This window comes from Eriocheir sinensis, chromosome 22 (genome assembly GCF_024679095.1).
Source record: "Eriocheir sinensis breed Jianghai 21 chromosome 22, ASM2467909v1, whole genome shotgun sequence".
Lineage (NCBI taxonomy): Eukaryota > Metazoa > Arthropoda > Malacostraca > Decapoda > Varunidae > Eriocheir > Eriocheir sinensis.
The window spans coordinates 12,275,569-12,291,490 of NC_066530.1; the positions used below are offsets into that span (position 1 = coordinate 12,275,569).

General features: G+C 39.4%; 1 protein-coding gene across 2 annotated transcripts; it reads left to right on the forward strand.

Moving 5' to 3' along the window:
- Positions 1-456: 456 nt before the first annotated feature.
- On the forward strand, positions 457-11,594 carry LOC127002075 (D-2-hydroxyglutarate dehydrogenase, mitochondrial-like). 2 transcript variants are annotated; one of them, XR_007755688.1, is made up of 10 exons: positions 457-644; positions 2,288-2,446; positions 2,890-3,128; positions 4,148-4,384; positions 6,697-6,872; positions 8,076-8,304; positions 8,724-8,895; positions 10,334-10,484; positions 10,847-11,428; positions 11,496-11,594. XR_007755688.1 is itself a non-coding variant. In XM_050867526.1 (9 exons), the coding sequence occupies exons 2-9, from the start codon at positions 2,295-2,297 to the stop codon at positions 11,054-11,056; spliced, it is 1,566 nt and encodes a 521-aa protein (XP_050723483.1). In that variant the 5' UTR covers positions 457-644; positions 2,288-2,294; the 3' UTR covers positions 11,057-11,594. The 2 variants fall into 2 exon arrangements, 1 of the variants encoding a protein (XP_050723483.1); XM_050867526.1 differs by having other exon boundaries at positions 10,847-11,594.
- The last annotated feature ends 4,328 nt before the right edge of the window (positions 11,595-15,922 follow it).

Genomic DNA, 15,922 nt, shown 5'->3' on the forward strand with positions numbered 1-15,922 from the left:
GGTGGGTAGGCCGGGAGAGAGTGCTAATCTGATAATTGGCGGTCGAACTGGCAGCGCTGCACTCATGGGAATTCTGGAATCTGCCACACCTTGAACCGCCTTCATGCTCTGAACAGACTATAGTGATGACATGGGAAGGGTCTTTGGAGGGCTTCAGCTCCCTTCTCACCTCCCATATATACCTCACCGGGAGTGGCTTGCGCCCGTTCGGAAGGTGTCTTCCTACCTACTCCAGCCAATAGTTAGATAAATAATAAAATATAAACCCCCGTAAAAGAATAGATAACAAAAAGATAAAATAATAGAAACTGGATCAAATAAGATAATAGAAACAAGAGTATGGACGGCGAGTGAGTGAAGCGACGTGCCCCCGGACATATGCTCCCTATTAGGTAGTCATAGTTAGATAAATAATAAAAGGTGAAATAAGAGCACCATTTAGTAGCCCCGTAAAAGCGGCCGAAACACAAGCGGCTGCAGCCTCCCATTCACGGTTATCTCTCGAACGTGTCCTCGCTTAGACCTTGGAGTTAATAGATAGGCTGACCATTACGAAACACTTGCTGTAGGAGAGGCCCGGCTGGTCTGGGCTCACATAACACCTCTCTACCCCCTTTAGATCCGTAGCCTCCAACACAAACCAGGTAACGTGTAAATGCGTGTACTGAAAATGCTCATTGTCGTTGTTGTTGGCGCCTGTCAGGTCTCTGATGTCCCTTGGATCTGGATCTGGATGATAATGCGCAGGGCACATTTCAGGTGCATAACATAAGACAGTTGAACAGCCTGGGTCCAACACATATGAAGCTTTCTGCCTGTATCGTCTTTATCCTCTGAGATTCAGTGTTCAGTGACATCTTTGTGCAGGACGGGTGGTGTTGACCTTCAATGCCACCCTTCTCATTTTAAGTTGGATTTGGTGCCATGCCCTCAAGGATTTTCCAAACATAATAGCAATGTAGCGCTCTCTTCATCGCTGCAGAGATTATAGCCTAAGATGTTTAGCTTCCCTTTGAACCTGGTCAAGGTCTTGGATGTCTTTTACTTTATGTGGGGACCAGAGCTGGCAGACATATTCCAGCCTTGATATGACAAGGGTCTAGTTGGTTTGCATGCTTACTGCTCCTAGTATGACTATTTTCCAAGGTCACAGAGAAGAGTAACATATTCAGATACAACGTTTCATATATAACACATTTCTTTATCTTTTTCTTCTTCTTTTCTTAATCTACGTCAGTACAACACAACATGACCACTGGCAAGGCTGATGCACAGAGAACACAGAGAAAATGCATCAGTCACCCCTTTTTTGTCAGAGAAGACTAAGGCCCATATTCTTAAACACATTGGACTCCCATTACAACTAATTTTCCAAGGCAATAGAGAAGATTAGCCAGGTTTTCATGGGTGATATTCCCGTTCAAGATGCAGACTTTGTATAAAACTATCACTGGGATCACAAAACAGTCCATGAAAATCCAAACAACTTCTACGAGAGACTTTTCAAACAGGCATATCAGGTTCCCATTGCAATTTTTTCAAGGCCACAGAGAAGATAATCTGGGTTTTCAAGGGTGATTTTCCTGGTTAAAGTGCAGAAGTCGTGTAAAACAATCACTGGGATCACAAAACAGTCCATGAAAACCCCTGCAACTTCCACGAGAGGTTTTGCTAACAGGCGAACTGAGGTGCCGATACTTTTTAAGAATACGGGACCGCTTCACTCCACAGTCCAGTAGTAGACATGACATTGCCTTTGCTATGGTTTCCACTATATATATCTTCTTTTTTCTTCTTTTCTTCTTTCTTCTTTTTGATTAACATCCTTACTTTCTCTTATGGATTGGGCAGAAACGACTCCCACTCTCTATATCTTCTTCCTTCTTTTTCTTTTCAGTTAGTCATTATTTTCCCTTATGGAGATGGACGTAAATGGCTCACTCTATATAGTCCTTGATTATATTGATTCGTGTTTTATTTTCATTTTGGGTGAGGCTTTGTATTGAGCTGTGTTTGATGAATAAGGTCTATGTTGTGCAGCTCAGCATATAAGTCAATGTCACTGGGGAGTAAACAACATAATGCAGAGTTTCCATTCACCATTATGTAAAAAATCCTTAACATAACATAACCTTCATGGTGGCCATTTCTTAAGGGCTCCTCCATCTAATTCCTTTTAATTCATCGTGTTTGCCTATGTGGGAAGGAAATCAGTAGGAGTATACATATCAAAACCTAGCTAAACCTAACCTAACTTAACCTAACCTAATGTAACCCTCCTTCTCAGGTTTATAATGTTCGGAGGGAAGGAATTAAGGCACGTCCTGACCCTGGCCTCACAATGGACCAGAGTGGCGTCAGGCTCGGCACCTAACACCCTCCGGTGGAACAGTCCCTTCATACACACATCCTCATGCCAGAGGAAGTGTGAGCTCACGTCTAAAAGGTTTGTGGATGGATTGCTCTTGATTGTAGGATGAGATTGTGGTTAGTTATCATGTCTATCGGTCATTAGTTATCAGCCCCTATAGTTAATTATCAACCTCTACATTAAATCTGTCAGGCCCTCTTAGTAAGTTCTGCCCCTGTTGTTAGTTTTGAACCCTCTGCATTACGTCTGTCAACCCCTCTTAGTAAGTTATCAAGGCTCTACATAAAGTCTATTATATCAAAATTATGTTTTATCAGTTCTGACGGAATGTGGAAAGTCAGTTAGAAGACAATATTAAATTCTTCATCTTCCTCACTATTACCTACTGACTATGCCTTTTTTTTTTTCTCCACACTAGCAACGATGTAAAATTCCACTCCTCCACACATCATTTAGGATTCATGGTAGCAGGTTGAAAGTCAGTTAGAAAACCTCATCATCTTCATCATCATCTTCAGGTATCAGGTGGAGAGAGGAAAGTATGGCCAAGTTAGCGAGGAGAACATTAAATTTTTCACTGACCTCCTGGGGCCACATCGTATCATCCTGGGGGAGGCCGAGCTGGAGGGCCACAACACTGACTGGCTCGAGACTGTTCGGGGGGCGTCCTCTGTCCTCCTCAAGCCCAAGACCACCGAGGAGGTGTCCAGCATCTTGTCTCACTGCAACCAGCATAGACTAGCCGTGTGTCCCCAAGGCAAGTTGTTAGTTAACCTGTCCACTGTGATTGGCATGGATTTGGCTTTCACTGGTAGCCTGGTAACATATACTCCCAGGTCTTTCTCTGCCTCTGTCGTGGATAGTGGAGTGTTTCCCATGTGGTATAGGTATGCTGGATATCCCCTCCCAAGGTGCAGGACTTTACATTTTTCTTCATTGAATTGTAGCAGCCACTTTTTGTTCCATTCCTGTAGCTTGGTGATGTCTTCTTGTAGGAAATGCTCAGTCAACGGGTTAAGGTTTATGTTTTTTCCCTTTCTTTGTGTTTGCCTATGTGGAAAGGAAATCAGTAGGAGTATATATATCAAAACCTAGCTAAACCTAACCTAACGTAACCCTCCTTCCAGCTTGCAATCAACTGTCAGGTTATCCGATGTTGTGTCTTATGTAGCTTTTAGTGTTGGGACAAAGCAAAGAGGAATGCAGAAGTTTGTTGCCTTACTAAATCCCTATTCTCTCATTCCCTATTCCCTATTCTCTCTGGGAAATGGAGTTAATGGTGATGAAGAGGAAAGGGGTCATATTCACTTGTTGTTATAAATCTTAATATGTTGGGTTTAACCAAGTAGCAGCGACGGGCCAAATTTGTGGCTTTACCGTGTAGCAGCGACTGGCCATATTAGTGACATTATATAAACCCCCTAAAATAGATGATACATAGACTGATCACAAATGCTTTGATATATATTATGAAATGGTTTGTGTGAGTGATGATTTTTTTTCATTTTTCTCGCTTAGAGGGACCATTAAGAAACGTGATCCCCGCTGCTACCGGGTTAAATAAAACCGACATCTAGGAAACTTTATGATAGCAGACTTAGCATTTAATCCTCTTTGTGTTTGTCTGTGTGGGAAGGAAATCAGTAGGAGTATACATGTCTAAACCTAACCTAACCTAACCTTTTATCATTTTCAAACTTTGCAATTAGTGGGCAAAATACTGATACCACACCCATTTACCTTTTTCAACTCCTCATCCTTCATTTCACCCAACAGGCGGCAACACTGGACTGGTGGGAGGGAGCGTTCCAGTATTCGATGAGGTTATAATCTCCATGAATCTCATGAATAAGGTTGAGAATGTAGACACGTGGGCGGGAGTCGTCACCTGCCAGTCTGGGTGTGTCCTGGAGGCCCTGGATCAGCATGTGGCCGAGTATGGGCTGATGGTGCCCTTGGACCTCGGAGCAAAGGGCAGCTGTCATATTGGTGGCAATGCGTCGACAAATGCGGGTACGTTGCTGTCGGTATGAATTTTGTGAGTCAAGAGTCTCAAGACCTATAGTAACTGTTTGGGGTTTTGTTAGGTTAGGTTAGGTTAGGTTAAGTATAGGTTAGGTTAGGTTAGGTTAAGTATAGGTTAGGTTAGGTTAGGTTAAGTATAGGTTAGGTTAGGTTAGGTTAGGTTAGGTTAGGTTAAGTATAGGGTATCTTCTAACACATGATAGCTAGCACCTTATGGTATAAATCAACAAAGAATGACCTCCCTTTGTTGTATAGAGAGTCTCATTAGTAAGGAATCTTATGTGAATTTTCCGAGTTATTTTCTATTCACACTTCCATTTTTGACTCTCACCACGAAAATTTTGATCGAGAGTTATTCGTTCTTCATTTTGTTACAAGTACAACATAATTTTGATTAGATTTTTAGTGTTTTGTTAGTGGTCTTTTTTGTTTTATTTATTTTTGCCCACCAGGAGAAAAAATTTGATCTAGGAAACTGAGGTGATTTATCCATTCTTGATCTTGTTTACTAGATTAAGATGATTCTGATTAGTTTTTCGTAGTTTTTTTTGTTAGTGAGTTCTTTTTGTTAGTAGTCTCTTTGTTTTTTATTTATCTTTGCCCACAAGGAAAGAAATAGATCTAGGAGACTGAACTGATTTATCCATTCTTGATCTTGTTTACTTGTATCAGATGATTTTGATTAGTTTCTAGTAGGGTTTTGTGTTAGTTAGGTCTTTTTTGTTAGCAGGCTCATTTGTTTTTATTAATTTTTCCCCTTGAGCTGCTTCCCTCACTGTAAAAAAAAAGGATCATATCATCAGGTGGCTTATGTCTGCCGTGGTATGAATAGTTTTTGTCGGTATGGTTAAGTTTAGAGTTTTTTCAAACACATGATGGCCAGCACCTTATGGTATAAATCAGCAAAGAATGACCTCACTTTATTGTATAGAAAGTCTCATTAGTATGGAAGCACATATGAATTTTTCTGAGTCAAGACCTATTGTAACTGTTTGGGGTTTTGTTAGGTTAAGTTAGGTTAGGTTAAGTTTAGAGTATCTTCAAACACATGACAGCCAGCACCTTATGGTATAAATCAACAAAGAATGACCTCACTTTGTTGTATAGAAAGTCTCATTAGTAAGGAAGCACATTTGAATTTTTTAAGTCAAGACCTATTGTAACTGTTTGGGGTTTTGTTAGGTTAAGTTTAGAGTCTCTTCAAACACATGATAGCCAGCACCTTATGGTATAAATCAGCAAAGAATGACCTCACTTTGTTGTATAGAAAGTCTCATTAATAAGAAAGCATATATGAATTTTCTGAGTCAAGACCTATAGTAACTGTTTGGGGTTTTGTTAGATTAAGTTATGTTAGATTATGTTTAGGGTATCTTAAAACACATGACTGACAGCAACTTTGGTATAAATCATCAAAGAATGACCTCACTTTGTTGTGTAGAAAGTATCATTAGTAAGGAAGCTCATATGAATTTTCTGAGTCAAGTCCTATAGTAACTGTTTGGGGTTTTGTTAGGGTAGGTTAAATTTGGGGTATCTTCAAACACATGATAGCCAGCACCTTATGGTATAAATCAGCAAAGAATGACCTCACTTTATTGTATAGATAGTCTCATTAGTAAAGAAGCACATATGAATTTTTCTGAGTCAAGACCTATAGTAACTGTTTGGGGTTTTATTAGGTTAAGTTAGGTTAGGTTAAGTTTAGGGTCTTTTCAAACACATGATAGTCAGCACCTAATGGTATAAATCAACATAGAATGACCTCACTTTGTTGTATAGAAAATTTCATTAGTAAGGAAGTATGTATGAATTTTCTGAGTCAAGACCTATAGTAACTGTTTGGGGTTTTGTTAGGTTAAGTTCCATTAGGTTACGTTTAGGGTATCTTAAAACACATGACTACCAGCAACTTTGGTATAAATCATCAAAGAATCACCTCACTTTGTTGTATAGAAAGTCTCATTAGTAAGGAAGCTCATGTGAATTTTCTGAGTCAAGACCTATAGTAACTAGTTGGGGTTTTGTTAGGTTAAGTTAGGTTAGGTTAAGTTTAGGGTCTCTTCAAACACATGATAGTCAGCACCTTATGGTATAAATCAACAAAGAATGACCTCCCTTTGTTGTATGGAAAGTCATTAGTAAGGAAACATGTATGAATTTTCTGAATCAAGACCTATGGTAACTGTTTGGGGTTTTGTTAGGATAAGTTCCGTTAGGTTAAGTTTAGGGTCTCTTCAAACACATGATAGTCAGCACCTTATGCTTCTATTTCTTAAAAAAAAGTATCACGTCTTCAGGTGGGTTACGTCTGCTGCGGTACGGCAGTCTGCACGGGTCTATACTTGGGGTGGAAGCCGTGCTGGCCTCGGGGGAAGTGGTCGACTGCATGACGGCAATGAAGAAAGACAACACTGGCTATGACCTAAAGCACCTCTTCATCGGGTCGGAGGGAACGCTCGGAGTAATCACTAAGGTAGGCATTGATATGGCCTGCTTATTTCTTATTTGGTGTTGGTGTAGTGTACCTTAATTCTGTATCTCCTTCATTTATAGTCTGTCTTCTCTTATTCTTTGGGTCAGACTTGCTATGATCCTCCTCCATGTTGCTCAATCCAGTGCTAATCATTCTATTTCTAACACTTTACTTTATTCTTTTTTATTAAACAGGAAACAGCTCAAGGGCAACAAAGAAAACAGAAAGAAAAACATGAGGTATAGAACTTGGGGAGCACTGGAGGTTGAGAGGGGGAGCAGAGCTATTTATGAGGGGGGTCACAGTGTTATATTTCACCTACCAAGGGGGGAAAAATTATCTACTCCATCGTCTTTTATCTATTGCCACCCTCACTACCACTCTCTCCTCGTCTCCCCTCCAACTTTATTAAGGGTAAAAGAGGAAGTATATTAGTAGAGAAGATCCATTGGGGGGAAGGAAATCAATAGGAGTATACAAAGCAAAACCTTACCTAACTTAACCTAACCTATCATAACTCTCCTTCCAGCTTGCATATCAAAACCTAACTTAACGTAACCTAACTTAACCTAACCTATCATAACTCTCCTTCCAGCTTGCTTATCAAAACCTAACTAAACCTAACTTAACCTAACCTAACTTAACTTAACCTATCATAACTCTCCTTCCAGCTTGCATATCAAAACCTAACTAAACCTAACTTAACCTAACCTATCATAACTCTCCTTCCAGCTTGCATATCAAAACCTAACTTAACGTATCGTAAGTCTCCTTTCAGCTCGCATATCAAAACCTAACTAAACCTAACTTAACCTAACCTATCATAACTCTCCTTCCAGCTCACATATCAAAACCTAACTAAACCTAACTTAACCTAATCTATCATAACTCTCCTTCCAGCTTGCATATCAAAACCTAACTAAACCTAACTTAACCTAACCTATCATAACTCTCCTTCCAGCTTGCATATCAAAACCTAACTTAACCTAACCTAACTTAACCTATCGTAACTCTCCTTTCAGCTCGCATATCAAAACCTAACTTAAACTAACCTAACCTAACTTATCACAACTCTCCTTCCAGCTTGCATATCAAAACCTAACTAAACCTAACTTAACCTACCCTAACTTAAACCTTCTTCCAGCTTGCATATTAAAGCCTAACTAAACCTAACTTAACCTAACCTAACAACCCTCTTTCCAGCTTGCAATCAACTGTCCGTCTAGACCACAGGCTGTAAATCTTGCCTTCCTGGGCCTAAACACGTATGACGATGTGCTAAAGACCTTCGTGGCAGCCAAGAAGCAGCTGGGAGAGATCCTCAGCTCCTGTGAATTCATCGACAGATCGTCTCTTGAGTGTGTGGAGAAAAACTTGAATCTAAAGGCCCCGATTTCGTCGCATGAGTATTATATGCTGATTGAGACTTCAGGTTTGTGTCTTGGATATTGGATTGAAAATTTTCTTGAGTTATCATAGAAGACAACATTTAATTAAACTTACTTTTACTTATAAATGTCAGCACTTAAGGTAAAGATATGTTGAACTCAACAGACTAGATTCATTGTGTAGTGCCGGAGTTTTTTCGACTTTTCTTTCGTCTTTTGTTCTCAATTTGATAAAAAAAATTGCCTTTGCACAATTTAGTTAAAGTAGCTAGCGATCACTGGCAGTTTTAGGGGTTGGTGCATTCTCCCATTCCACACCTCCACTTATTCTTTTTCTCTACTTATGCTGTACTATTATTAAGAGAGAAAATTTATTTGTTAGATGTAGCCATTAACCTATAAAAGTGTTCATTAATACCTTACAGGGAGAGCTTGCGATATGAATATTTATGTTCTTTCACAGGTTCAAATGGGACCCACGATGAGGAGAAGCTGAACAACTTCCTGGAAAATGTACTTGGGTCAGGAACAGTATCTGACGGCACAGTGGCCTCCGAGCCCTCCAGGATGCTGCATATCTGGGCGCTGAGGGAGAGGATCGCCGAGGCCCTCACACGCGAAGGCTACACCTACAAGTTAGTGACTGAAGCCTCTTAATAAATAAACTTAATGAATAAATAAACTCGGGTAGTGAATAAACTTAATAAATAAATAACACCTTTCCACCTGAAATTGACCTCTTTTTTGGGTACTCTTTAATTTTATCTTTTATATGAGCGGCGAGTAGTGGGCTTTTTTTTTTTTCTGCTCTTTTTGTTGCCCTTGAGCCATGTCCTCTGATGTAAAAAAAATATAAATAAATAAATAAATAAATAATTAAAAAAACTCGGGTGCTGAAATAAGCTTCAAAAGTAAAGCTTGGTAAACTTTCTCCATTTTATTGAATCACATAGTATATTTATTTATGTTGAGGTATTATTCTACTATATGGGCCCATTATGTGATTTGTTCTACTTGAATTTACATATTTCGAAGTTCTTAAAACTATCGGCGCCTCAGTTCGCCAGTTTGAAGACCCTCATGTAGAAGCTCCTGGGATATTTATGGACTATTTTGTGATCCCAGTGATAGCTTTATACGACCTGTGCGCCATGAACGAGAAAACCATCCATGAAAACCAATCTTCTCTGTGGCCTTGGGAAATAGTTATGGTGGAAGCTCGATGCATTTAACCCGGTAGCAGCGGGGATCATGTTTCTTAACGGTCCCTCTAAGCGAGAAAATTGAGAAAAAATCATCACAACAAACCATTTCATAATATAAATCAAAGCATTTGTGATCGGTTTATGTTTCATCTATTTTGGGGGGTTTATATCATGGCACAAATTTGGCCCATCGCTGCTACCGGGTTAAGAATGTGGACATGAGAGTGTGTGCTGTGTTGGGTATGTTAGTGTCACAGCCCTTCAAGAATAACACCAGCCTCTTATCTACACACTTCCTACAGGAGAGGGATTGATCGTGTGGAGAGAGTGCTGAAATGGGGAAAATTGAAGTCTTGTTTCGCTTCTTCTTTCAGCTTTCTAGTTTAGGCCTGTAGGTGATGTAACTTTTGATGTCCAAGACACATGCTAAATTTTGATAAAGGTGTGTCTTCGATGCTCTCTATCCATTTCATCTTTCTAGGTTAGGCCTGTAGGTAATGGAACTTTCGGTGGCCCAAGATGCACGGTAAATTTTGCAAGAAAAAGTGTCATTAATGCTCCCTCTATCTCTGTCTTCTCAATCTCCACTCCTTTTTTAGCTTATTTATGCCAACTCTTCCACCTGTTCTTCACACACACTTCAGAGACCCTTGTATTATGTTTATTTACAGAAACACAACAGTACATCAGCACATTATATTCTTTTCACTTTACTTGGTGACGCTATTTTTTTCCATACTTCAGTTCGGGTTCATTTTTATGTCAGGTGTTTAAGTGGATTAACTATTTTTGTCATCAATGCTAAAGGGAGTGACGTTTGCACACACTGACATGCATCAATAAACAGTGGACTTTTACCATGCTGCAGGTACGACATCTCCCTCCCCCTGACCCACTTCTACAAGATGGTGGAGGACATGAGGGAGCACCTGGGCCCTACCGTCATGCGCTGCTGTGGTTACGGACACATCGGAGATGGAAACCTTCACCTCAATATTACTACTCATGAGTTTGAAAAGGTATAGTGTTGGATCCTTTATGCCTTGGTTTATATTACTTCATGCATATTGTGTTTCAAGGGGAAGTAGTGGGAAATGTTGGGAAAAGACTTTGTCCTGCAGTGGATCAAAAATGATTGGCGATGATAATGTGTGGATATATATTTAGGTGAATTTGGTGTTTGTCTCTCACTGCATGAGTTTGAGAAGGTAGTGTTGGATCCTTTGTGCCTTGGCCCATATTACCCTATACATATTGTGTTGCAAGAGGAATAAGTGGAAAATGTTGAGGAAAGCCTTTGCCCTGCAGTGGATCGAAAATGATCGACGATAAGGTGTGGAGGATATTTATCCAGGTTAATTTGGTGTTTGGTCTCTCGCAGGATGTCTTAAACAAAATCGAGCCAGCCTTGTATGAGTGGACGTCGAAGGTGAATGGCAGCATAAGCGCCGAGCACGGCTTGGGGTTCAAAAAGCGAAACTACATCCACTACTCCAAGTCAGCAGGCGCCGTGACGCTTATGAAACAGATGAAGAAGTTGCTTGACCCCAATGGGATTCTGAACCCCTATAAGGTACTTCCTGATGACTGAGCAGTTAATCAAATCCTACTGTGAACCCAAGTGCCTATAGATACCGGTAATTGAGTATATGTTAATTAGTGTATATATAGGGTATGTTTGCCAGTTGGCCTGTTCGCAGTGGGGTGTAGCTACCAGAGAGCGCCATAATATTCTGTGACACTTCAGTTGCAATCGCTGTAAAATTCCCTTTGTCAATAGGCACTGAAAATAGTTAAGTCAACCCCCCGCCCAAGGAAATCAAGAGAAAATTCAAATTCTTGTGTTAATTGCCATCTATCATGCCCCACCTAGAATAGGCTGGTTAATTTGCACCTCAGTTTCTGCTCAAATAGGGTAGAAAATTACTCTTAATAAATAAACTTAATGAATAAATAAACTCGGGTAATAAATAAACTTAATAAATAAATGAACTTGGGTAATATTAAACTTAATAAATAAATGAACTCAGGTAATAAATAAACTTAATAAATAAATATACTTGGATAATAAATAAACTTGGGTAATAAATAAACTTAATAAACAAATAAACTCGGGTAATAAACAAACTTAATAAATGAATGAACTCGAGTTTTGAAATAAGCTTCAAAACTAAAGATTGGTAAACATTCTCCATTTTGAGGTATTACTTTGCACATCTCAGTTTCGTTTTCCAGAGTATCAGAATTTTCTTTCACCCCAAACATGAGAACACTTTGTACGTCTATTTTGTGAAACCAGTTGGAATTTAGGGCCACTTTCACAGTCTGCCATAATGGGTTAGTAAGCCTTCCAACCAATTCCAGAGACTTCGTAAATTCCTCGTGTAGTGTTTGGCGTTCAGTTCAGTTCAGTTCAGTTGTAGGTCGGGAGTATAGGCTTTGTATCGGCACTCCCTGATGTGTTCTTCTCGCTGCCTGGAATATGAGTTGTGCTTTTCGTTGATGGCTATTATTATTTTCTTCTTCTTTCATTACCTTTTCTCTTATTATCATTACCTTTTCTCTTATTCATTTCCTTTTCTCTTATTCATATTTTAAAGAAATTTGAGGAAGCTGTACGGGAAATCTCGTGTCTCTGATGTTGGATTGAAAACCTCACCTTTATGGAGTGTTGAAGATTGATTAGTTTGGTTTTGGCGATTACAAAGCCACTGTGTTGGACTGTGGAATTGGTTCTTAGACTGTGAGCTATATGGCTAAGTTGCTTAATCCATTGATGTTCTCTTTAACCCAGTAGCTGCAGGGATCAAGTTTCTTAAAGGCCCCTCTAAGTGTGAAAAATGAGAAAAAATCATCACTCGCACAAATTATTTCACAATATATCAACGCATTTGTGATCAGTTTATGCATCATCTATTTTGGGGGGTTTATATCATGTCAAAAATTTGGCCCATCGCTGCTACACGGTAAAGCCACAAATTTGGCCCATTGCTGTACCGGGTTAACCTATACACATGCCAATTACAAAGATTATGAATTACTTACTAGTATATATTTATTTATGTTGAGATTTTATTCTACTATATAGGCCCATTATGTGATATGTTATACCTGAATTTATATATTTTAAAGTTCTCCATGAATGAGATGAGATATTTAATTTTGTGTCTATATGTCTAGTTTGGTTATATTTGTGTTGCTGGCCGTGTGTTGCGTCAGTGGCCAAGCTGTGATGCATTACTAGAATCAGGTATTGTAGCAGCTTGTGATGTGCTCAACACTTTCGTAGATAACGGCAGCTAAATTTATCAAAGTCTGTAGGTTGCTGCATTAGGGTGTTCTTATTTTTATACTCTTGATAACGAACAGTACAGATAAATGTAGATGTATATGTATGGAGTGAAGATATTGGTTTAGTTTTGCATTAATAAGTGTGCATGAGGTAGGAAATAATCACTTAATCATTTGATAAGAAAGACTTTTGCTATTGGACTTGTTGCACTGTATGTATGATGGGATGGTGAGAGCTATATTTAGTCTTAATGGAATGTTGATTTTAAGATGTTTACGGGGAATGTTTAGCTTCAATTGTGTGTATATTGTGCTGCTAAATGTGGCTGAACTGTGTTGAGGTAACTATCCAGTACCTCCGAGAACAAAAATGCTAGAAAATAGTAACGAGTTCTGCCTCATATCTGTTTCTTAATCTGTATTCAGTGAAGTGTAGCATTTGTGCCCATAAGGATATACTTAGTGGAGAATTTATCCTGAGATTTCCACTACCTCAGAAAGAAAGTTTAATATTCATATCTCATTAACCCAGTAGCAGTGGGGATCATGTTTCTTAATGGTCCCTCTAAGTGAGAAAAATTAGAAAAAAATCACCCCTCACACAAACCATTTTATAATATATATCAAAGCATTTGTGATCAGATTATGTATCATCTATTTTGGAGGGTGTATATCATGGCACAAATTTGGCCCGTCGCTGCTACACGGTAAAGCCACAAATTTGGCCCATCGCTGCTACTGGGTTAAAAGTCTGTTAATCACTAAGGTATTTTACATATTTTTTTGCACTCTGGATTTAGAACAACTGTATTTCTTGAGGGGGGTTAAAATCTCCTGTTTCCATCAGTTCAGACAGTTGAATTTTGTCTAATGTACTTTCACTGTACCTGAAAGTTAAAACGGATCCAACTCTCCTTTAACAATCCTTTATCGCTCAAACGGGGAAAAAAAAAAAAAAAAAAAAAAAAAAAACAGAGAATTGGAGGAAAGGTTAATTACTTAAGAGATATTCCTTCTACCTCAAAATAACTTAGAAGACTGATTAACTTAAATGTGTGAGGGAGTTTACCAATAGAAGAGAGGCTGTTGCTGAGTTTACCAATGAAAGAAATGAAGGAGTGAAGATTATGGTTAAGTCTTGCATTAATAAGTGTGTATAAGCTGTTGCAAAGTTTACCAATAGAAGAGAGGCTGTTGCAGAGTTTACCAATGAAAGAAATGGAGTGAAGATTATTGTCAAGCCTTGCATTAATAAGTGTGTATAAGCTGTTGCAAAGTATACCAATGACAGAGAAAAGAGTTAAGATATTGGTTAAGTTTTGCATTAATAAGTGTGCTTGAGCTAGGAAATAATCACTTAAACATTTGATAAGAAAGACTGTTGCTCTTGTTGCTATTCATTGTATGTTTGATGGGATGCCGAGGGTTATGTTTAGTCTTGATGGAATGTTGAGTTGAAGATGTTTACGTGGAATGTTGAGCTTCAGTTGTGCGTATAGAGTGCTGCTAATTGTGGCTGAACTGCTTTGAGGGAGAGTTGTGGTGCTCCCTGCTGAAGTGAGGTAAGGGACCCTAAGCTTATGATGACTTACCTGAGAATTAACACAAGGGTGAGAAGAGCAAAAGGATGATGATGATGAGGAGGAGGAGGTGGTGATGGGGGATGATGATGATGATGGTGTGTGTGTGTGTGTTCAAGAGAGAGTGCTAGAAAGAGAGAGAGAAAACACTCCCTTCTCTCACTTCTCCCCCCCTTCCTTCCATCCTTCCTCTCCCTTTATTTTCCTCCTCTCACATTTCTTTTTTTCCTTCCTTCCATCCTCTCTGTTAATCTCTTCCCCTCCCACACACATACCTCTTCTCTCTCCATCTTTCCTCACCTTTATCTGACTCTCCCTTCCTTTCCCTCCCTTCACACAACCTTCTCATTTTCCCCTCCCAATACCTCCTCTCTATCTTTTCCCTTGTTTCCTCCCTTCTCACACCCTCTGCCCCTCTTCATCCCTTTCTCCCCTCCTATTAGATTACACACGCACACACCCTCTACCTGACTCCCTTCTCACACCCTTTTCTCTCTCTCTCTCTCCCAGTTTCCTCCTCTCCTTTTTCTTTTCTCCTTTCTCACACCCTTTATTTTTATTTTCTTATCACTCCTTGCTTCTTATCCCTCTCTTCCTCCGCTTTTCCTTCCCTTTGTGTGTGTGTGTGAGGGAAAAGCTGAGTACTGGGAGAGATGTTGACCATGTACCCTTTATTACCTACATGGTTTTTTAATGGTTCTTACTTTGCGATGCTTTTTGTCGACCCTATTCTCGCAGTGGGAACACCACCTGTATTATTAAAAGTAGTGTGCCATAACTACTTTCATTTTCCATTTCTCATTATTACAGTAAAATAATTTTGTTTTGTATTACAAAGAAAAGTAGCATAGTATATACAGGTAACTCGATTTTCGCGAGTTTGGTTTACGCGTTTTTTAAATAAAGCGGGGTCCAAATTCCAAATAAATGTTTAATTTACACGTTTTTTCACTTATACGCAATATTTTATGGAGTGGCCACCAGATGTCTCACGCAACTGGACTCACACGGCACCGCAGCCACACAGCTGAGCTCAGTTCTTCCCGTGCGCCACTTGAACAACAACAACGCTGCCATGTTACTCAATAATAGGAGTGGGCACGTACTGGTACTAACGGTACCAGCTATACGGTACAGTACCGGCACCAATACTAGCCAGTCGCTCATGGTGTCCCTCATTTCATTTCTTCCTCACACAAGTGAGGCCGAGACCGAGTGCCTGAGTGGATATCTCGGTGATATGGATACTCCCTCTCTCTCTCTCTCCACTGAATGAAGTGAATATTTATTTTTCGATAGAAACTTACCTCTTGTTTGATTTACATTGTTTTTGATTTATGTGACCTCTTCAAGGACACAATACTCGCGTAAATCGAGAGCTACCTGTATTCATATTTCATATATAGGAACAGGATATTTTAGGTGCTTTAATCTGTTTATCCATCTATCTATCTATATCTATCAGTGCCTAGTACTACATACAACAAAATACAGAGCTTTATACTCCACTTAATATTGGCACGTGCAATACTTTGTGCCCAAACAGTCCAATCCAAGGTCTCTAGTTTTCCTATTGTGGCTCATGG